Consider the following 22,882-nt stretch of genomic DNA (forward strand, 5'->3'; position numbering starts at 1 on the left):
TTCACATGAACTGATTTAAATATGTTTTAGTACATTAATGAATCTTGAGAGTGTAAATTACTTTGCTCTCTATGGAGGCCTCACTGAGCCATTGGATTTCAACAAAAATATCTTAATTTGTATTCTGAAGATGAACGGAGGTCTTACGGGTGTGGAACGACATGAGGGTGAGGAATAAATTACATTATTTTCATTTTTGGGTGAACTAACCCAATTCCCAAACTTCATGTTTGAGCTGTTTTAACTGAAAGCAACTTACACTGGAATCTTAAAATATGTCAATGCCATTGTTTTTTCTCAGGATGCACACCAGTAATGTTGTTTTTATTTGTCCCAGGTAGCCTGTTTATAAAAACTTAAATGTCCTAATTGAACTAAGGCCTAATCCTGGTTTAGTCTTAGCACGTGTAATTGTTGAGTTATTAGGCTATACAAGAAGCAAAAAAACACGGGCACACTCACAGAAGATTTTGGGATTAAAAGGGTTCATGTTTGCTGACATCTTGTGGCTATTCAACGACACGTTTCTGCTGTGCCGCTGTGGTCAAAAGTGCCTCTTCCAGCTGATAGGGGGCGTGAGAGGTTTGGTTTCATATAAGCTCAGTCACAGATGCGGAAGAACAATAGCATAGAGCACGCAGTGACGCAGCTAGGCAGAAATGGTTGTGCAAATAAAAGTTGAATACTGGTGAGTGTTTTCGCAACAGATGTATTTATAAATGATCTAAAATTTGTGATTTACAAACCCCCTTTCTCTACTTTGGTAAAAGATCTTCAGAAATGTGGTAGATTAACCAGCTCTGCTATGTGTTATTATCAAAACACTCTTCGTGATCTCCGTCTCCTTTGTGCATCTATGGCTAAATGTTATCATGCATCATATTTTAACACCGCTGTTTTTCAAAATGTATAATATATTGATAGTTTTGTAGAGAAGTGGTTTAAAAATCTGAGGTTTAAGATGTTTCGTGTTGTATGAGATTATACCAGAATTACTGCAGAAAGTATGATATAAACCGCATAAGAAAGAGGTACAGATTAATGGACCCCCATCCAGACTCTCAAGCGACTCATGGTCCACTGAAAATACTATATTAGAGTAACTTTAACTATTGATTTGGACAAACATTATCTTCTTTATTGCTTAACATATTAATGTGCCACAATTTGTGACTGCATTTTGGAAGAAGTAACGTTACATTTTATATGGTTGACAACACAGATATGACGCACAATAACTGAATTATGATGAAAGTCTAGTACAGTATGAGCTCGATTACTATCTGCAGTGAGTGGTCACAGTAATGGTTATGGACTATTTTATAACTATAAACTATTCTTACACTAGTTACTCTGCCAAGCGTATGTTGAGAAGCATAAATGCAGTCAGAATACTGCATCTCTTCACTCTTTTGTGTTGCAGTGGTGGATGAGGGTACGAGCCCCGCTATCAGGAGCTCAAGCGGGTCGTCACTGCTGAGTTCACTGATGCGGATGTGAGTGGCTTTGTCGGCCGCCAAGGTACGTTGCAGATTTGACATCACAATTTCCATTTATGCAAAAATATACATGATCGTCAGCAAATATCATCAGCCCTTCTGTTTCTCTTTTGCAGGGAGCTTTGAGATTGAGATCAATGGAAAACTGATTTTCTCAAAGCTGGAAACCAGTGGCTTCCCCTATGAGGATGATGTGAGTAAATATCTCGTCTCTGGGCAGGCTGATAACGTTTTAACCTGTAAAAAGTGAATGGTTTGTCATATGTGTGCTTGCATCTCTCCTTTATCTCATCCACAAGATTATGGGTGCTATCCAAAGAGCCTACGAGGGCCAGCCGGTGGAGAAGATCACCAAGAGCCAGCCTCCTTGTGTCATCCTCTAAAGTTTGACCTCTTAACTCTTCACTTTTGGCCCTCAAGACTGCTAAATCACTCCCTGGAGAAGTCTAAAATGTTAAGATTTTGAACGGTTCTGTTTTAAAAGCAAAGTATAAGCATCTAGAGAGAGTGTTTTGGTGCAGGATCCTTAAATGTCCCCTTCTCTTCACTCCTCCTGTGTGGTTGCTGGACGTAAATGATTATCGTAACTCCAAAATGAAAAGTTGTGATATGATGCCTGCAGTCTGTGCATCCTTAAAGCAGGAGGAGTGTGATGGGGGGACGGTGAGGAGGAGGCCAATGGAAGGGTTAAACGGATAGTTGACACACAAATTTTAACTGTCATTTACTCTCCCTTATGTTGTTCCAAACCTGTATGAATGAAACATGGAAGTCAATGGCTACCATCAACTGTTTGGTTACCACCATTCTTCAAAATATCATCCTCTGTGTTCAGCAGAAGAAAGAAACTCATACAGATTTGGAAAAAATGCGGTTTTAATTTTTGGGTGAACTATACTTTTTTTTTTTTTTTTGTTGAAGCCATTTTGCCTACTAGAGTCACTGTTCATCTGCTTTTTATTTTTATTTTGGGGTTACAATTGCGTAATGAGATGCTAATGTACTAAAAACAATTGCTGTGATAAGGGAATGCCTATAACTTGGGTCACCCACATTTTTGGGTGTGTCTGAGTGCATAAATTGTAATTTTGCAAGTGTTTCTTTATGTCTAACATCCCATATCAGCGTGAAGAGATCTCAAATTAATTTAATTATGGTGAGTACTTGATTGTATTGTAGGGTGTATACAGTATATTAGACTAATTTGTCTTGTTGTAAAAGCTCAGGTGATTGCAAGCTTTTTGCGCAGTAGTTTTTTTTTTTTTTAATTATTATTATTAATGTAGTTACAGATTTCATTATCTTCAAATCAAACCAAATGGCTAGTTTAAGGGCATTTATATGACCTGCAGACACTGCCGCATGATGACTGCATTGTTTTAGAAACTACTGAACACCATGTTTATGACCCACTACACATGTAGTAGCCTCCGGTTGATTAATAAAATGAGATCTCATCCTGTTTTGACTCCCAATTGTGTTTGATGGTTGCTATACTTGCTAGCCTGACGTCGTCATACTCAATTCTAGTCAGAATATGAGTCTGAGACGAGACACGACCAACTGCAGAACCGCAGAACCATATACGTCACTCACAACAGTCTGAGAGCAACAGCACCACGCCACAGTGACGTCACTCACAACCGTCTGAGAGCAACAGCACCACACCACGGTCTCATGCCGGAAGTGGGCGGAGCTGATTTATCTTCGCATACATTGGAGCGTTTCAAACCCAAGTTTCAAACCATGTTAATAATGTCAAGTATTTTATTAATACGTTCTAATTGTAGAGATATAGATAGATAGATATACTCACTTTTCATTAATAGTACATAGTTAAATCATAAAAATACACACATTACACATTGAATATATTTATAACGCAAGTTATATATGTAATGTAAATTAATATATATATAATGTAAGTTTATATATATATATATATATATAAACCCCATTGCAACGTTTTGTTAAGGATTTTTAAAGTAAAAAGTTTCTATTTATATTATGTCTTTAAAGATTATATTAGATCAATTGAACATAAAGCTTAAAACACTAAAAATGAAAACAAAGATTGAGCATTTGAACATTTATTTATATGACAAAATATTTTTTACTCAAGCATTTCAGAATGAACCTTTTTTCATAGTACATAATACACATTACACAATTCTACACTGGAATGCATAATTCAAGCAGATTCAGATTAATCAAATCCTAAAACAACACACAAATTATTTACTTCCCCAAAGGCATCATATACTAGCTGGGGTTTGCTTTAAAAAAATACACAATCAGACCAAAGAGAATATATTGAACTAGGTTCAAAGTTATTGCACAGCAGGTACATGACAAATTAAATCAAATGAAATCTCCATAAATATACAATTAATTCTGAGACTCCTTTAGTCCAAACACTTAAAAAATACTAAAGGCTCTTTGGCAAGTTGTTGGTCAACCATTTCAGCCTGTGAAAGTTGAAGGGCTTTTTCCTGGTCTTCCTCTTTCAATTTCAGAAAGCACGGCTCCTCCACGAAACCTCTGAAAACGTTTGGTAGTTCGCCTGCAGTGCAGAGGTCTTCTGTGATCCGTGGCTCCTTCATGAGAGAAGGGTACAAAAAATGGGATGAAATGTTGGAAGTTTTTTAACAATCTCGTGTGTTGAAGGATGTAGCATGTATAATAGTTTGTAAAAAAGTTTTGAAATTCAATTTTCCTCATGTCTATATTTGTGACAAATCATACCCTGTCACAAATCAAATTAATTAACCATTTTCAGTTCAAAATGTATACAGAAATCAAAGGCAAGCTTTCACACTGTGCTTATCGTCGTTCTAAACACACTTTTAACCCTGGGTAAAGTAACATTTCACACTTTTATATTTACGTGCTTTGGACAGTCACTGAAACACTGTGCATTCTATATAAATAATAAATTCACCGTTGGAGAGGAAAAACGTCAAATGCTGACAGAAAACGCAACAATTGCAGTGAAGAAGAGACCATTTTAATTATTTTATAGTCTGAAATGTCCATTCAGGATAAACTTGTAATACGAGGACATGCAAAGCTTGAGCATTTATGTAAACATATTGTGTGCAGTGTTCGTCCAATCAGTGAAACTGCAAATAAGGATGTTATCCTATGGCTTAGTACAGTACAGTGTGGAACGGCAGTGTATGAATACCCAGGATTAATTGTTCATCTTAGGTAAATGATGATCAGTGTGAAACAAGATAACCCAGGATTCTGTTTACCCGGGGTTTACTATTTCAAGTGTGAAAAGCCCTCATGTTTTTCATCCTAATGAAGAGAAGCTCTTATTTTTAAAAAAATTTCTTACTATTAACATGAATATCCCACAGTCAATAGAGCCGACCAACTGTTGTGGAACAGTCTAAAACAATAGAACATTATTAAGTTATTCCTGGAAAAGATGTGACAGATATAACAACACACTATCTGTATAAGTAGCTTATGTCTTTATGAGAGCCTTTTAAAACTAACCTTGTTTTTGATCAGCTTCCATTGTCCTGTGCTGGGGTGAGTCTGCTTGTCAATTTACTGCAACATAATCAAACAGAAATATTATATATAATGTAACCATAAAAAATTGTACAAGAGAGACAAGTTTCATTGTTCTCAAGCAAAAATGACCACTTACTGCAAATTCAGAATATAAAAGAAACTTTCAGAACGTCATCCAAATGAACAATATCTATATTTGGCAATTCATATCAGATGTTTGGTTGTGTATTTGATTTGATTTTAATAGGACATATTCAGACACATGAAATATTGTTTGTATTTTGTTAGCTTAAGCACATTGTGCTTATATATAAATATATCTACTTGAAACTTTGAAGATGAGATGACATTTTTGAGCAAATCATGCAGAAAACCAACTAATTCTAAAGGGATAACAAATAAATACTATTTCTTGCCACTCAAAACATTCATACCTTCATGGACAGCTGCTTTTTGAAGTGAATTTGAAGGTGTGCATTCAACTAGTGCCATCTGGTCAGTTTAAAAACACTGGGCAGTGAAAACTGTTGCAGAATGTCTTGCATTGATTAAAATGAAGTAAAGCTGAGCCTCTCCACATCGTAATGTGCCTCTATAAATTCGAAAAAAATCCACATAAAACACATTGGTCAGTATCAGAAAAGGTAATTAAATAAAAAATACAGCGCCAACAACAAAGTAAAATCACAAACAATAAATATGTAACTTAAAGCAAGACCATATCAACAGATTAGAGAAAAAAGATTAGAGCCACGTGCTGTATAAAGTGTTAATACAACAACTATGGATCAAATACACAACACAAATAAACTTGATAGATTAAAACCACAACACAAAAACAACTGTTTACCGTATTCTCTTTTTCCGCCATGCCGATTGTTTAGTTTTCGTTAACTCCGCCCACTTCCGGTCCTCAGATTGTTGTGAGTGACGTCACTGTGGCGTGGCGCTGTTGCTCTCAGACTGTTGTGAGTGACGTATATAGGTTCTGCGGTTCTGCAGTTGGTTATTATTGTCTGAGACCGCTCCGTTGGGCTGTGATTATGGGGCGTGTTTCAACCGAACCAGGAAAGATCTCAATTGGATAGACCTACAACCAATCAGAGCAACGGAGCGACGCACAACGTTAGTTGTCAAATGTCAACAGAACTCAACTGCACTGTGTTGCCATGTCCGCGGGTTGAAGCGACCCCAATTATGTGATATACAGACCCAGGAATGCGATTTTTAGCTGCCAGCCCTGCCAAAATAACACATATTTTACCCCCCAAATGCCTTTTTTTTCCCGGAGAACCCACCCTGGAAAGCTATTGGGCTTGTTTTTGGCTAGTTTTGAGGAACGTTAGCAATTGGGCGGGTTTTGTTGTAAAAACTTGGCAACCCTGTCTGCACGCACGTTGGAATAAGTAGCCTAAAGGCCTGTACACACCGGGACGAATATCGCGCACGCTTATCGCCAGCGTTTTTCGTGCCGTTTTTCGGCGCGTCTTGAGTGTTCACACCCAAGCGATTTTCACTGGCGCTGCGCCGAGTGAACGTGCACATTCAGTCGATGCGCTCCCGGTACACAAGATGGTGCTGCGGCACTTTAAGCCTCTGACACTCGCTTGTCACACAGAAGGAGAAGAGAGACAGTATTTACGTGCTTGCCAAAACCATAGACATATTATGTATATGGACAAAACCATTCACACACTTTTTGCTAACTGGCAAGCAGCATTAGCAGTTCAGCTTCTTCTTTGTCTACTTACTACTTCTTCGTCGTATCAATGTGTGCTCGGCAAGACCGTTTTGTGCTTGAGCGCCACCAAGTCGTGTTTTACTGTCACTTCAGCAGCTCCAGGCACGTGAACAAAAGCGCCGATCTCATTGGTCGGACAGTTTTTTACGCGCCGCGTCAAAATAAAAAAATGAACCCGAGGCGTTTTTTTTAAAATGACGCTTTTACGCCTGGCGTTTTGCGCGTCGGTGTGAACACTCATATTGGCGCCCATTGTTTAGTCCCGAGGCGTTAAACGTCGGCGATAAACGCGTGCGAAAATCGTCCCGGTGTGAACAGGCCTTAACGTTAGAAGAACAAGATGAGTGTACGATCTTTGCCGGTGTTGTAAAAAAAATAATTTAAGGATACACAGAGTACTTACCAACACGATCATCATTTCTGAGAGAAATAGTAAAGGCCTGTACACACCGGGACGAATATCGCGCGCGCTTATCGCCAGCGTTTTTCGTGCCGTTTTTCGGCGCGTCTTGAGTGTTCACACCCAAGCGATTTTCACTGGCGCTGCGCCGAGTGAACGTGCACATTCAGTCGATGCGCTCCCGGTACACAAGATGGTGCTGCGGCACTTTAAGCCTCTGACACTCGCTTGTCACACAGAAGGAGAAGAGAGACAGTATTTACGTGCTTGCCAAAACCATAGACATATTATGTATATGGACAAAACCATTCACACACTTTTTGCTAACTGGCAAGCAGCATTAGCAATTCATCTTCTTCTTTGTCTACTTACTACTTCTTCGTCGTATCAATGTGTGCTCGGCAAGACCGTTTTGTGCTTGAGCGCCACCAAGTCGTGTTTTACTGTCACTTCAGCAGCTCCAGGCACGTGAACAAAAGCGCCGATCTCATTGGTCGGACAGTTTTTTACGCGCCGCGTCAAAATAAAAAAACGAACCCGAGGCGTTTTTTTAAAAATGACGCTTTTACGCCTGGCGTTTTGCGCGTCGGTGTGAACACTCACATTGGCGCCCATTGTTTAGTCCCGAGGCGTTAAACGTCGGCGATAAACGCGTGCGAAAATCGTCCCGGTGTGAACAGGCCTTAAAGGTGAATGCATATACGAACAAGTTCTCCGTTTAGGATTAGAACAAACTCAACCCAAGCGGCTTTTGATGACGTGGATGATTACGTTACTGTTTATCATCTGTCCATCTTCGTCTAAAGCCCGCCCTGACAATTTCATTGGTCCGAACAGTTTCTGTTCGGGCATAATTACTTCTCTACCGATCAATTCCAGACCGAACTGCCCGAGTAAAAATGTTGTGGGCGGGGCTAAGTTCGGCTGGCATCCAGGCTATATACTTGCACTATTTTGCACGAAATTATTTAGGCTCTTGTGTTGTCTGATTGTGCCTGTACCTTTTACTTTTTACATAACATTTAGTGTTACACATTCCACATTCATCTCTCTCACAAAGATTTTAAACAATAGTAGAAGAAGAAAGTGTTAATTTAAATTAACTGAAATAGGAAATTGCATCCAGGAATTCGTAGTGTATCTGTCTCCCTTTCGGGTGCTTTCACATTAGCACTTTTGGTGCGGACCCCCGAACCGTACCCGAGTCCGCTTGAAAAGGTGGTCTGGGGTTCGGTTCGCTGCTGATGGGGAACGCAATCGTACTAAATCGCGGAAGTGAACGGCTATTAATGACGTATGATTTGATAAATGTGTGTGTGTGTTGCACTCATTTTCCTGACCAGCGTGACTGACGTAATGCGAGCAGAGAGCTGTAGATCTCATCTCTGCTCGTCTTCAGCATTCTTTAGAGCATTTGCAGTACATTCCCGGCAGATAGACGCAAGCGGCATTACGTACTGAAACTTTGGTAACAAAACCAACGTTTCTAAAACAAAAATATAAAAGTGAGGTGAGCAACGCTATGCATTTTGCCACCTTCTCGTTCGCAGTCATTACAAAGCAACGGGGTAAACAGCTGCGCTTTGGACTCAAATAATATGAACACAGTCCAGCAGGGGGAGGGGGGAGCAATCGAACTCAGGCTCGGTCCAGGCAATCGAACCAAATGTGAAAGCACCCTAAGGTTATAAATCAAATCTAATTTAATGTAGTGCAGTGGGGTGGGAGTTTCTGCTGGTGTCATGCTTATTTAACTTTGTTGGTTTAAAAAAACAATTAATTGTATATTAAAATACATATTAAATCTAAATGTAAACTTTGTAACATGCTTAATTTTACATTCCCTGCTGCACCACTGCTGCAATGGGCTTCACCTGGTCAGGCTGGATGATCAGCTTGCAAACCATCAGAACGCTGGCTTTCAGTCTGCAAACCCGGTTAGTGGTTTGAGATTTTTTTTTCAGCAGTACTTAAGTGTTTAGTGTAGGCTACTCTTAAAAAAAAAAAAAAAAAAAAAAGCATTTCATGCACCTATCGACATTTATTTTGAAAGGTTAAAGAGTTTCATTCTTTTTGACCGTGATGATGAGCAGTTATTGTGATACTCTGTAGGCGTGTCAAACAGGTGGAGGTGAGCAGGGCGTAGTCATCCTGACAGGTGTCTCCAGTGGGGAAGAGTGCGGGTGTTGTTTTCGGTCTCCCTCAACAATCAGCCGTCTTTAACCTTCACAGGTCAGAATCTAAAGACAGAAATCATGGCGGTGAAGATAAAAGTCGAATACTGGTAAGCTTACTCTTGATTTGCATTTAGCCTACAAATATTTACGGCGAATCGGTTCTTTTGAACGGTTTGTTTAAAGAATTGGTTCAAAAACCGATCCAGCGATTGTTTACCTCATCGCGTGGTCCCTGACATCACCAGCTTTGCTTCTACATATGCTCCAAAATTTTATATTTTGTTTTCTACAAAACATACTTTGTTTTCTTCTGTTTTCTTTGGTAGGCTACTTTAATAATCGTGTTTGATTCATGAAAAAGGTTAAAACCAAATAGTTTATTATTAAATAATGATTAAAATGTATTTACATAATTACAATGAGTCATTGAGCTGTTCACTCAAGAACCAATCGGGCAGCGAATGAATTGTTCAGGACCGGTTCTGCTGGTTTTGTTATCGTACGGTGTGGAGAAACCGGTTTAAGAGATCGTGTATAGCAACCGGTTACACACGCAATGACTGCGCATATTTTAAACGAGTATTAAATAACTTTTCTCTACCCCACCAGCGGCGCATGAGGCTACGCGCGTCGCTTCCAGAAGCTGAAGCGAGACATCAGCGCGAAGTTTCCTGATGCAGAGGTGTCTGGCTTCGTGGGAAAGAGAGGTCGAGTAGCCTACACATTGTCCTTCTATCCTACTGCGAAAGCGTATGGGTAGCGATATTCAATAAGTTGCAAAATTAAAAGGATTAGATAACATGTTCAAGCAAAGAGCGTAGCAAAACGATAATTTAAATGTTATTTTTCTTAATTGCATTGTACTCACAGTTAAGAATTGCATTTTCATTAAATGTCCCGCTATCTTTGCATCATGGCGGGGACAGGTAAACATGGCGGGTTTAAATATCAGAGTTTTTTTTATATTAATAATAGGCTATTATTATTATTATTATTATTATTATTAGGCATATTATTAGCCTTTGGCTATTAATAACAGATAGGCTACTTACTGGCAGATGAAGTGGAGCAAGATTGTGGACGTCTGTCAGTGATAGAACCAGTTTGTTATTAGAACCATATTTAGTAGAAGTTCTTGCAGAGAACGCACCTGTACCTGTACCTGCACCAGGAACATTGACATTTCTCTGTTCTTGCTCCACTTCATCTGTCAGTGTTAATAGCCAAAGACTAATAATAGGCCTAATAGTAATAATAGCCTGTCTATTATTATTATTCATATTAGAAAAATATTTAAATTATAGGTTTAGACCAATCTTTGCCATGTTTCCAAAACCTGGCCCAGCCTTAATGCGATGATTGACAGGGCGGGGCGGAGATTTGATCGACTCGGATTGCTTTTTCAATTCCACATTGAATTTTGCTATTCAATTCACGACATTTAATGAAAATGCAATCGCAAGTGTCTTAACTGTGTAAATGCAATTGAGAAAAATAACATTTATATTATCATTTTGCTACAATTTGCTTGAACATGTTAAACATATCTAAACCTTTCTGTAAAACTTTTTTTGCAACGCATAAAATGTTAAAATACATGTTTAAATCATATGTTTAAACTAGCGTAGGGAATAGATGTAATTTATATTATTGAATTTGAATTAGCATTTTGCTCCAAACGTTGCACAGTTGGTATGGAAAATGTACATTTAAATACAGAACTACATTGCCATTTTATATATTGCACTGCCGTTTTGCATAATACATTTAAAATTGAATATCGCTACCCATAAGTTTCAAATCTAAAGCTTTATTGTCTGTCCCCACAGAAAATTGTCTTTAGTTAAAGACAATATCCTTCCATATCCTTCTGACTGTCCACATATATCCTATTCATAATTTCCACTAATAATTCAACTGAAAACGTTTAGTTTACAAAATTACACCCAAAATTCTGTCATTTACTCACTCTCAAGTTGTCCCAAACCTACATGCATTTCTTGTGTTGAACACAAAAGAACATATTTTGAAGAAAATGGGTAACCGGACCCCATTGACTTCCATGGTAGCCTACTATCCCCCCAACTATAGAAGTATAGAAGAATGGTGCTCATCAACTGTTTGGTTGCCTACATTCTTCAATATATCTTCTTTTGTGTTCAGCAAAAGAAAGAAATTCATACAGGTTTGAAACAAGTTGAGGGCAAGTAAATTACAGAATTTTCATTTTTGGATGAACTATCCGTTTAAAACCTTAAATTCCCCATTAATAACCCTAGTGAAAACAACATATACCAAAATGTATTTAAAATGTTTATTTTTTAAGTATAGGCCTACTACAAATCCATGAACATTTAGACTACTGACATATCGCTTGAGACTTACATGATATACATATAATAATTAAAATTTATTTGGAGTACTTCTTTATTGCACAAAGCACATTTCTTAAAATTAGGCCTAAAATGTGCTTTAATGTCGCTGTTAGTAAGTATAGTGATTAATGTATAATATCAGTCTTTTAAATGCAAGATATTTAAAGTGTACCCAACGTATTCTTCCAATAGTTCCTCTTTAGCACAATCAATTTTTTTTTATAATAATATTTTTAAAATAATCTATAGCACAATCAAATATACTGAAGTATATCTTTAGTTGGACCTCAGCACTACTTCTGTAAAGTGCATTATGTAAAAAATTAGTTGTTCCAATTTAGCAGGCTTTAAGTATAACAATTTAGTATACCAACAGTACAATTGCTGGGTATTTATATTAAGTACATAAATATGTATTTGTAGTATACTTTGCATAAAATAAATGTATTTCAAATACATTTTGGTATATTTATGTTTCTCTAAAGCATAGATGAAAGTTTGTGGAGTTAACAGTAACAGTGTCACCTGTGTCCATCACCAATATATTTTTAACATACTCTCTCTTTCCTCTTCCCTGTAGGAAGCTATGAGATAGAGATCAATGAACATCTGGTCTTCTCAAAGTTAGAAACAGGCGGTTTCCCTTATAATGAGGATGTAAGCATTAATGATCAATTTTGTCCAGAAGTTCAGCACAAAGATTTTAAGATAATGAAAAATAAACTCAGTCAAGTTAGTCTACATATTTAAGAGTTGTGTTCTTTTACTTCTCCTAATTTTCCCTTGTCCAATTCCTGCAGATTATGGAGGCCATTGTTAAGGCTAAGGATGGAAAGCCTGAAAAGATCACCAGAAACCAGAAACAGTGCATCATCCTCTAATGCTTTGACCTCTGATCCTCATTATCATCCTCCATCCGATCCACATGATGATCTTATTGGTCTAATGCAGAAAATGGTTCATTTGTATTGAAAATCTTCACTTGTCTCCTTTATGACTCTATAGTTTTTTTGGACGTAAATGATTGCCGTAGCTCAAAGTTGAAAAGTTATGGTATGAGGCTTCAGTCCAGAAAACTATAAACTGAAGTAGAGTAATAAAGAAGATGGTGAAGAAAAGTTACTCAACTTTGTTTTTCTTTCCATTTGACAGCCAGAATAATCCTTTTTATTCAGAGATATTTATCATGAGATATTGTGCATGTCTAGTCTTATTCTTATACCTACAACGTTACTTAAATTTATTGAGAATATCTAAGAGAATGTTATTAGAATGAACTCTATAGCGACTGGTAAGATTGCTTAATAATTTGGGAGGGGGTGTCTTTAGAGTACTTCACACTGTAAATCCCATATTTTGTCTTTATTGCATGGGCTTTTTTGTTTGACTTATTTCTAATAACTTAGGAATGTTAAAAAAATTTAATTGGATAAACAGCAATTTAAGTTTAGTTTAGTTTATACCAAAATCATAAAGAATTTTTTTCGGTATGGCTCAAATGTAATTGGCTCATCATTTTTAGATTCATAAAATGATTTCTGTGGTCCATGTAATGTATAAATAAATAAATAGTTTCAGAAAATATTTGCAGATGTTTTTGAAATGAGTTGAGGTTTGTCACATATAAGCTACCTAAAATATAACTCTCTTTGCTTTAGGCTAGTGAAATTAGTACATTTTATAAAAGTAATCATTGATTATGGTGCATTCTTAGTGCAGCAGTGAATACTTGAGGTTGTAAACATTTTTCACCAGCAGTAGAGGGCATTTCTCATTGCAACTGTGTTCAGTATATTTGCTATCATATTATTTTTTGACACTTTTTTTTACTGTTTAAATGGAGCTATTTATAATGAAGATTTCTTAACTACTTGCAAATAACGTTTTTGTTTTTTTACCAGCAATTAAGTATTTCACAAGGTGTGTAGTGTGAAAATAGTGTGAAAATACTATGAAAATTGTGCATTAAACCAAAAAATATTAAGGTTTAAATTGAGATAAATTAATTTCAAGATAACACATTTCTGCTTTTGTAAGATAAAACACAAATAGGGCTCTGACACCAACATTTCATTATACCAAAGTGTCAAATGTAATGGTGCTTACATGCTTATTGAGGCAAAGATAATATGAGGAAAATGTAGAGAGGGGAGTTTCCAACGCCACACTGTAATTTTCAAAATGAAAATTCTGTAAACGCCCTTAAAGCTGCCGGTCATAGTTTGTGTGTGTGGTTATCACAGAACAGTCAAGCTAATGTGTTTTATCATAAAACGCCAGAGACTGTAGAAGAGACACACCTACACATTCACACACGTGCTGTAGAATATAATGTGCAGTATAGCATGAACGCTGGGTAATAATATCTTACAAACACGTCAGTGTAAGGCTCATTGCTGTTATTGTGAAGAGCAGAGATACTCTCAAGGGCAAGAATACTGAATAGCAATACCTCTGACTATGATAATTTAATTAATGATTATAATTACTCTAATAATGTTGAATTTAGTATGCATACGTTTCTCATTCAAAAGGCAAAAGTTGAACTTGTTGATGTATCAAGATTTGACTATATTTACTATATATTTACAAAATTGTGTTGGTTAAATTGTTTCAGTTACATTTGTGTACAAATAACTGTAGTCTTTAATCAAATTGAATCATTGGTAGACAGTGTTGGGGGTAACACATTACAAGTAACTTGAGTTACGTAATAATATTACTTTTTCCAAGTAACTAGTAAAGTGACGCATTACTGTTCAAATTTACAACAACATATCTGAGTTACTTTTTCAAAAAAGTAACGCAAGTTACTTTTTCACATAAATTTTACTGACAGCTCTCTTGCCCCCATGTTGATAAAAATAAGTGCAGAGGCGTTACTTGTGTGTAAACATGAGGGTTATTAGTTTCAGACTAAATGTGAGCATTTATTTATCTCACTTGCACAATAAAGATTCAGTACTCCTCAAAATGATTAAAATCAGTCAAATGCTAAATCAGAGAACTATGCAAACCTCCAATAATTACATGTTAAATAAAACAACTATTTTTATGCATAATCTACCTTTATATTTAATTTACCAATGTCTTGCTGCTGACCTTTGATGATGAAAATTACTAGATTTTTTGTTTTTATTGGTAAAACCTTTTTCTCCTGCATCCTATTCTACCATTATCCAGAATGGCAGCACAGCAGAGCTGCGCCCTCTACTGTTCATGAGTGAATTAGCATTTTTACCTCGGCCTGGGGCTTATTATTTCAATTTTGGTATGAAGAGGTCTTTACCGTTGCACAAAAATATTGTAAACTTTTTTGTTATAAACAAAAACAAGCCCAGCCCAGGTGAGAAAAAGTAACGCAAAAGTAACGTAACGCATTACTTTTCTTAAAAAGTAATTAAGTAACTCAATTAGTTACTTTTTAAGGGAGTAACGCAATATTGCAATGCCTTACTTTTCAAAGTAACTTTCCCCAACACTGTTGGTAGAGCAAATATTCATAATCATGCTAAACAGCTTTATTCAGTAACTGACAAATAGAAAACGTCAGCTTTTGTTTTAGTGTCTAATACTAAAAACTACTAGTACGAGTCACAAAAACCTCCTTAGCATTCGCACACTCTATAAAGAAAACTCCCTCTCAGTCTCTTCAGACTGACTCAGTAATCATAAAACAGGGCGCTTGGCTTCAGTTACTGTTGTTCACAGGTCATGTGATGCTCCTATGCTGTTATTCCATCCCTTAATAGGTCTCATAACTGCAGGACTGAGCATTAATTACTCATGTACTCCTGAAAGGTCTCTAGCCACATGAATGCTGACATCAGTTATGTGTTGTCTGTAATCGTTGCCTGATGTCCACAGTGTAAAGGTGCTCGAAAGCACCTGTCATAAAGGTGTGTATTCCTCCCCATGGACATTTATGGACCCATAATTGCAGGGACAGACCTGTCCAATCCTGCTCGCGAAGCGCCACCTTTCTGCAAAGTTCTGCTCCAACCTGCCTGGAGGTTTCTAGCAATCTTGAAGACCTTTATTAGCTGGTTGAGATGTGTTTAATTAGGGTTAGAGCTAAACTCTGCAGGAAGGCTTTTTCCAGGAGCGGTGTATTAGAGCAACCTACCTTGCCCGAGGGCACAATGATCCAAGAAGTTGTCAGAAGTGCTCTGCTTTCTCCATCTATGTCACTTGGGATTGAAACTTCAAACTTTCTAATGGCAGCCAAAGACCCTTGAGCACTGGGCAACCGGTATCTCCATGTTTCAGGTAATGTATTACAGTCAGTCACATAAGTTATTGTTTTGTCATAAGATATTTAAAATGAATTTTAGTTGTTCATATGTATTGTGTATAAATTGCATGTTTGTGTCTGAAAGCTTGTGTAAATGTGAGTGCAGTGGTAAAGGGTCTTGGGTGTGTGGATGTTGAGTCATTTGCAGGAAACGGTCCCATTTCTTTTTTGCATATCAGTAGGGTTATTTCTTCATTTTTCATCATTTTTCCAGCCGTGTTCACCTCAGGCCCGATGTACAAGGGCTATAATCACCAACGTTCAATAGTTTTCCCACAAATTCATTCATTTTAACTAATAAATCACACATTGTAATTTAATACATTTTATTGAAAATCTATACTTTTGTACTTTATGCCAAAGGGAAAAAAATGTGTAAAAACGGATCAGAAATACGGATCACTGTGATTTATTTTCTCTTATAACAGAGCTGAAATATTGAGCATGATGAGGGGTATGTTATTGTAATGTAAGTCTGTTTAAACCATGTGATCAAAAACATTTCTGATGTCAGAAAGATTAAATGTCATTATTTTTATTTTTAAATGTCGTTGTTTAAAGGGAGGAAATATCACAGAATAACAGGCTTGAACAGAAAGTGAGGAATAAAGACAAAATTTGCATTCTCAAAAACTGCATAAACATTTGAAAGATTAATTAAAATGCCATTAAAACTATTTAAAAAAAAATCCACAAGGTTTAGGAGTGTGTTTATTGGAATATATGACCATTCTTCTAGAAGCGTATTTGTGAGGTCAGGCACTGATATCGGACGAGAAGGCTTGGCTCGCAGTCTCCGCTCTAATTCATTCCAAAGGTGTTCTATCGTGTTGAGGTCAGGACTCTGTGCAGGCCAGTCAAGTTCTTCCACACCAAACAAACCTTGTCATGTTGGATCAGGAAGGGGCCATTCCCAAACTGTTCCCATAAAGTTCGGAGCATGAAATTGTCCAAAATGTCTTGGGATGCTGAAGCATTAAGAGTTCCTTTCACTGGAGCTAAGGGGCCAAGCCCAACCCCTGAAAAACAACTGCATACTATAATCCTCCCTCCACCAAACTTTACACTTGGCACAATGCAGTCAGGCAAGTTGCGTTCTCCTAGCAACCATCAAACCGAGACTCGTCCATCGGATTGCCAGACAGAGAAGTGTGATTGGTCACTCCAGAGAACACGTTTCCACTGCTCTAGAGTCCAGTGGCGGCGTGCTTTACACCACTGCATCCAACGCTTTGCATTGCACTTGGTGATGTAAGGCTTGGGTGCAGCTGCTTGGCCATGGAAGCCCATTTCATGAAGCTCTCTACGCACTGTTCGTGAGCTAATCTGAAGGCCACATGAAGTTTGGAGGTCTGTAGCTGTTGACTCTGCAGAAATTTGGCAACATCTGCGCACTGTGCGCCTCAGCATGCGCTGACCCCTCTCTGTGATTTTACGTGGCCTACCACTTCGTGGCTGAGTTGCTGTTGTTCCAAATTGCTTCCACTTTGTTATAAGACCACTAACAGTTGACCGTGGAATATTTAGTAGTGAGGAAATATCATGAATTGCACAGGTGGCAAACTATCACTGTACCACACTTGAATTCACTGAGCTCATAAGAGTGACCAATTCTTTCACAAATGTTTGTAGAAGCAGTCTGTGTGCCTAGTGCTTGATTTTATACACCAGTGATTGGAACACCTGAATTCAATTATTTGGAGGGGTGTCCTTATACATTTGGCAATATAGTGCATGCATGTATGTATATATATATATGTATATACAACCCCAAATCAGAAAAAGTTGGGACAGTATGGAAAACGCAAAAAAAAAAAAAAAGAATTAGTGATTTCTAAATTTACTTTGACTTGTATTTCATTGCAGACAAAATGAACAAAAAATATTTCATGTTTTGTCTGGTCAACTTCATGTCATTTGTAAATATGCATCCTTTCCTGTCATTCAGACCTGCAACACATTTAAAAAAATGTTGGGACAGTAAAGCATTTACCACTTTGTAATGTTGCCATTCCTTTTCATAACACTTTAAAGACGTTTAGGGACTGAAGACACCAAGTGATGAAGTGTTTCAGGTGTAATTTTGTCCCATTCTTCCTGCAAACAAGTCTTAAGGTGGGCAACAGTACGGGGTCTTCGTTGTCGCATTTTGAACACATTCTCTATTGGAGACAGGTCGGGACTGCAGGCAGGCCAGTCAAGTACCCGTACCCTCTTCCTCCGCAGCCAGGACTTTGTAATGTGTGCAGAATGTGGTTTTGCATTGTCTTGTTGAAATATGCATGGACGTCCCTGGAAAAGATGTCTTCTTGAAGGCAGCATATTATGCTCCAAAATCTCTATGTACTTTTCAGCATTAATGGTGCCTTCACAGAAGTGCAAGTTACCTTTGCCAAGGGCACTGACACAACCCCATACCATGACAGACCCTGGCTTTTGGACTTGTTGCTGGTAACAGTCTGGATGATCCTTTTCTTCTTTGGTCCGGAGCGCACGGCGTCCATTCCTCCCAAAAAATACCTGAAATACTGATTCATCTGACCACAGTACACGTTTCCACTGTGTGATGGTCCATCCCAGATGCCTCCGAGCCCAGAGAAGTCGACGGCGCTTCTGGACACTGTTAACATAGGGCTTCCTTTTGGCACAGTACAGTTTTAACTGCATTTGTGGATGTAACTACGTATTGTGGTACTTGACAAAGGTTTGCCAAAGTAGTCCTGAGCCCATGTGGTGATATCGCTTATAGATGAATGACGATTCTTGATGCAGTGCCGCCTGAGGGATCGGAGATCACGGTTGTTCAGCTTAGGCTTGCGCCCTTGTCCTTTACGCACTGAAATTCCTCCAGATTCCTTGAATCTTTTAATTATGTTATGCACTGTTGAATGTGAAATATCCAAATCTCTTCCTATCTTTCTTTGAGGAACATTGTTTTTAAACATTTCAATAATTTTCTCACGTATTTGTTGGCAAACTGGCGATCCTCTGCCCATCTTTGCTCCTAAAGGATTAGACCTTTCTTGGATGCTGCTTTTGTACCAAATCATAATTATAATCACCTGTTGATATCACCTGTTTCAAATCACATCATTATTTAACCATTTTATCTCATTACTAGCCTTAAATGCTCCTGTCCCAACTTTTTTTTAAATGTGTTGCAGGTCTGAATGACAGGAAAGGATGCATATTTACAAATGACATGAAGTTGACCAGACAAAACATGAAATATTTTGTGTTCATATTGTCTGCAATGAAATACAAGTTAAAGTAAATTTAGGAATCACTTCTTTTTTTTCTTTTTTTTTGCGTTTTCCATACTGTCCCAACTTTTTCTGATTTGGGGTTGTATATATGTATATATATATATATATATATATATATATATATATAATATGTGTGTGTGTGTGTGTGTGTGTAATTAGCAGTACACTAAACAGTTTTCACATATCATCTGACCGATTTAGCTGTGCTAAGGGTGTAATGCAAAAGAAAAAAAAATTAAATTGTTGTTTTTCATTGGAATATCAGCCAATTTCTTATTTTTACAATTCATCAAATTACATGTGAACGGATTATTTAGACGAACCCAGAAAGTAATGGGGTCCTGTTCACAGAATCATCACTCTAGAAATAAAGTTAATCAGCAAAGGACACACCCCAAATTATTGCTTTATTTTATTTATTTCCAGTACTTAAACATGCTCTCATTGGCTCAAGGGACAGGAGTGTTTCCGTGACTCAGTGGAAAAAAAGGTGACATGTCAAACTGATGTGAGGGCCGTGGAGGGGTAAACCCCTTCAAGCACCCCCCAGCCACCTTTAGAGGGGTGTCCACCATTATCTGATGTGAAGGGAATCCCTAACCTCTACACAGCTTGACGTCAGAAGGCAAGATACTTTTTTAATGATTAATGTGCCTTGCTTGTGATGAGCTCCACATTAAAACTCCACATCTCTCTCTCTCTCTCTCTCTCTCTCTCTCTCTCTCTCTCTCAGTGTGTCATAATTTGGCCATCGTCCAGGTTAAGTTTTCTGGGAGAGGCTTGTGCATTGGGTTATTTATATTTTATATTTATGTTTTTTTGCAGATAACTTCTTACCTTGGCTTCTAGCAGTAAAGTGCAAAATTCACATATTGTGAGTCAGTGAAATGAGGTTGCAGTATTCATTAGGATAGCCTATTTGAGTTTGTACAATGCTTGTTAAACTATAGGCCTCAAACTCTCACTCTCTCTCATGTTCTCTCTTGGACTGGATCAAGAGTGACTGTTTTTGGGAGTGGTATTAGGGTTGGGGTATTCCTTCTGTAAGGTGGCCCCATCGATAAGGCTATTTCTCTGATTATGGGGGTCTTATCACTCCTTCCCACCCCTGGGTGCTCTACGCATACTGTCGCTTTTCAGGTTGCCACGCACTACGTGACTTTACGTATTTCTCTCTTTTTCCATTACCCCTCCATCCCCACCCATGCCTTTTGAATCGGTCCGAGATCAGTCTTGAGTTAGGCGCTCAAAGTGTAGACGTGGAAACCCAGCACAGACCCGCCAGGACCACCTGGGCTCAGGTAAGGGTGTGTTGTGCTCTGTTAAACAGTCAAATTATGTGTTTTTGAGGTCTGAGTGGGTGCAAATGTGGGTAAAAAAAAGTAGGCTAGAATGAGACAGTGAAGACGGGGACACCTGCTAAAGGGAATTTTAAGAGCCGTGCAGATTTTTTGCATGTGTTGCTGGAAGAAATATAAAACTTTTTGTTTATTGACTCTAGTAATTATAGTGCTATAACTATCTCAAAAGACTGAGCCTGAAAATGAGCTTTCATACTCGGCTTCTTACAACTGTAGACTGTGAATGTATGACTTGTTTGTTTTATAACTGAATTTAACCAATTCTTCCAGGCTGTATATTTAAAAGAGTTGCTAAAACTGTAAATTTGTACAAATTTAAAGATGAAGAAATGTTCATCTTACTGGAAATAAGCATTCATCTTTAAACTAGTGCATTATTGTGTATTTTGTTTAATGGAAAGTGTATAATTCTGTTTATTAATATATAATTAGAGGGTCACATTGGCATATTTAACCAATTAGCTCCAATATTCTAATAAACGATTTAAGGAAACATGTTCTCTTCTCCCTTCACTAGGGTTTATTATCACTCACAATTTTAGCACAAATCCCAGGAGGTTCTATAAATGTTGTAAAGATAATCCGATTATATTTTAAAATGGGGATCGCATTTGTGTTTACTACCTTCATCGTTGAAGTAGTTGAGAGGGTTTTGAAGCACCAATACTTCAAACCGCTCTGCTGTGCTCTATCTGTCTCTGTCCATGAGGAACAGAAGAGTCCTTATCACACGATAAAAGTTCAGTCTTCAGATAATTGTCCGTTTGTGGCTCTTACACGCCCTTGTGCTGTGAGCCTCCGTTTTTTTTTAAAGAACTAGTCAAAGACATACAGAACATTATAATTTAATTAATAATTTATATTTATCCTATTGAAAATCAGTAAATGAAGTAAAGTGAGGATGAGGCACGAGTTTAAAACCCATTGTAGTTCTCAAGAACAGTATGTTGAAATGGATTTCTTATGTTGTCTACGGTAACACTTTAATAAGGGGGAATACATGAATGAACGATAACCACTGCCTATTGCAGGTGTGCAGGTCTTACAGTCTGACTGTGTTATTTTGTTTCTCTGGGTGAATGAAGGTTATGTGTGAGACTTTCTGAAAGTTCTGGGACAGAAAGAAGATCTGGATGATGGAAACCGTATCTTTTGAAGGGGTGAGCAAAGAATCTCAGCACAATAAGTTGTTGATGGATTGTACAATGGATTATTACATGTATGCATGTCATAAAGTGTAGTAAAACTCTCTCTTTCCATCTCTCTATAGGACAATGACATGTCCTATGAGGACAGTGAGTCACCTCTACCATCTCCATTCACTTTGTGAGTATCACATGGACACACGTATAACGCACATTGATGGAAATGCAAATATAGTTGCATCTGCTTCATTGTATTTGCGTCACTAAATCCTGTCCTGGCCAGGTTAAAATCAATGGAACAAAAATATTAGAAGAAATAGTTAACACAAATGAAATGAAGCCTGTTTTTAGGACCATTAAGGTTTGTCACATTTTTATGTTGATTAACATCTCTAAACTGTCATGGTCGCAGTGAATCCAGGCATTTTGATTTTTTATATTTAAATGAGCATTTTTAAAGGAAGTACAACATGATGTATAAATACATTCGGTTTAAAAAATGAGAATGAGATATTCCACATTACGATATTGAGAATAAATAATTGTCATCAAAACAATCATGCAATGGGGTGATATATCACAAATATGTTTTGTTTTTGTTTTTTTACAATATTGTATTTTTTTTTTTTTTTAAATGAATCATCAGTCAGTTATTATTATATGTATGTATTTGTAATTGTTTATTATTAGAGAAGCTAATTAGAAAAAGTGTCCATTACATTACTTACTTGGCCATTAGTAAAATCATCTTAAAATCTCTTCAAATGTACTAATTACTTAAATCTCTCATTATTTGTTAGACTTTCATATTGAATTTCATGGGTAGTGATAAATGTGGGTGGCACAATTGTGCCCTGTCTCAAAAATGACTGCACACTACACGTTAGGACTACAGAGAGTAAAGTTGTAAAATGTCGCCCCCTTGTGGCCGACCAGGGCAGTGCGAGGGCTAGACAGAGTGAGGTTTATGTTTCTTGTATCAGGGATGGCTTGAGTCGCTTTATAAGACGATGGAGCTCAGTCTGGCCTATGGTGCATAAGATCTGGTGAGTGTGTGAAGCTGTGACAGTCGGGTCTTCTTTGCCCTGGTGTGTGT

At 37.5% G+C, this 22,882-nt stretch overlaps 3 protein-coding genes and 1 long non-coding RNA gene across 5 annotated transcripts in view; 3 read left to right on the top strand and 1 right to left on the bottom strand.

Moving 5' to 3' along the window:
• Positions 1-554: 554 nt before the first annotated feature.
• selenow2a (selenoprotein W, 2a) lies at positions 555-2,961 on the top strand. The gene is made up of 4 exons (XM_079828250.1): positions 555-688; positions 1,424-1,521; positions 1,616-1,692; positions 1,799-2,961. The coding sequence occupies exons 1-4, from the start codon at positions 660-662 to the stop codon at positions 1,880-1,882; spliced, it is 288 nt and encodes a 95-aa protein (XP_079684376.1). The 5' UTR covers positions 555-659; the 3' UTR covers positions 1,883-2,961.
• A 614-nt stretch (positions 2,962-3,575) lies between these two features.
• On the bottom strand, positions 3,576-5,940 carry LOC307129125. Its single transcript, XR_013816852.1, has 5 exons — positions 5,878-5,940; positions 5,462-5,619; positions 5,007-5,063; positions 4,843-4,896; positions 3,576-4,096 (listed from the first exon to the last, which is right to left on the bottom strand). It is a non-coding gene; the product is annotated as an uncharacterized lncRNA (long non-coding RNA).
• A 3,091-nt stretch (positions 5,941-9,031) lies between these two features.
• LOC307122541 (migration and invasion enhancer 1-like) lies at positions 9,032-13,292 on the top strand (the record flags this gene model as incomplete). The annotated part of the gene is made up of 6 exons (XM_079810573.1): positions 9,032-9,105; positions 9,281-9,299; positions 9,382-9,400; positions 9,966-10,052; positions 12,301-12,377; positions 12,521-13,292. 6 exons carry the CDS (start codon positions 9,032-9,034, stop codon positions 12,599-12,601), a joined length of 357 nt encoding a protein of 118 aa, XP_079666699.1. The 3' UTR covers positions 12,602-13,292.
• A 7,089-nt stretch (positions 13,293-20,381) lies between these two features.
• slc4a1a (solute carrier family 4 member 1a (Diego blood group)) overlaps positions 20,382-22,882 on the top strand; it is an 18,158-nt gene continuing 15,657 nt past the window's right edge. Inside the window, exons 1-4 of one of the 2 annotated variants that reach the window (XM_079831398.1) lie at positions 20,494-20,581; positions 21,727-21,801; positions 21,912-21,967; positions 22,770-22,882. The exon at positions 22,770-22,882 is cut by the window's right edge and continues 129 nt beyond it. Coding sequence is in view for 1 of the 2 variants with exons in the window: in XM_079831397.1 (XP_079687523.1) it covers positions 21,775-21,801; positions 21,912-21,967 (83 nt within the window). In the remaining variant the exon portion in view is untranslated. Of the gene's footprint in view, positions 20,582-21,726; positions 21,802-21,911; positions 21,968-22,769 lie in introns of both variants that reach the window. The other variant, XM_079831397.1, reaches the window with a different exon arrangement.

Source organism: Gobio gobio (genome assembly GCF_949357685.1).
Source record: "Gobio gobio genome assembly, chromosome: 1".
In the NCBI taxonomy this organism is placed as follows: domain Eukaryota; kingdom Metazoa; phylum Chordata; class Actinopteri; order Cypriniformes; family Gobionidae; genus Gobio; species Gobio gobio.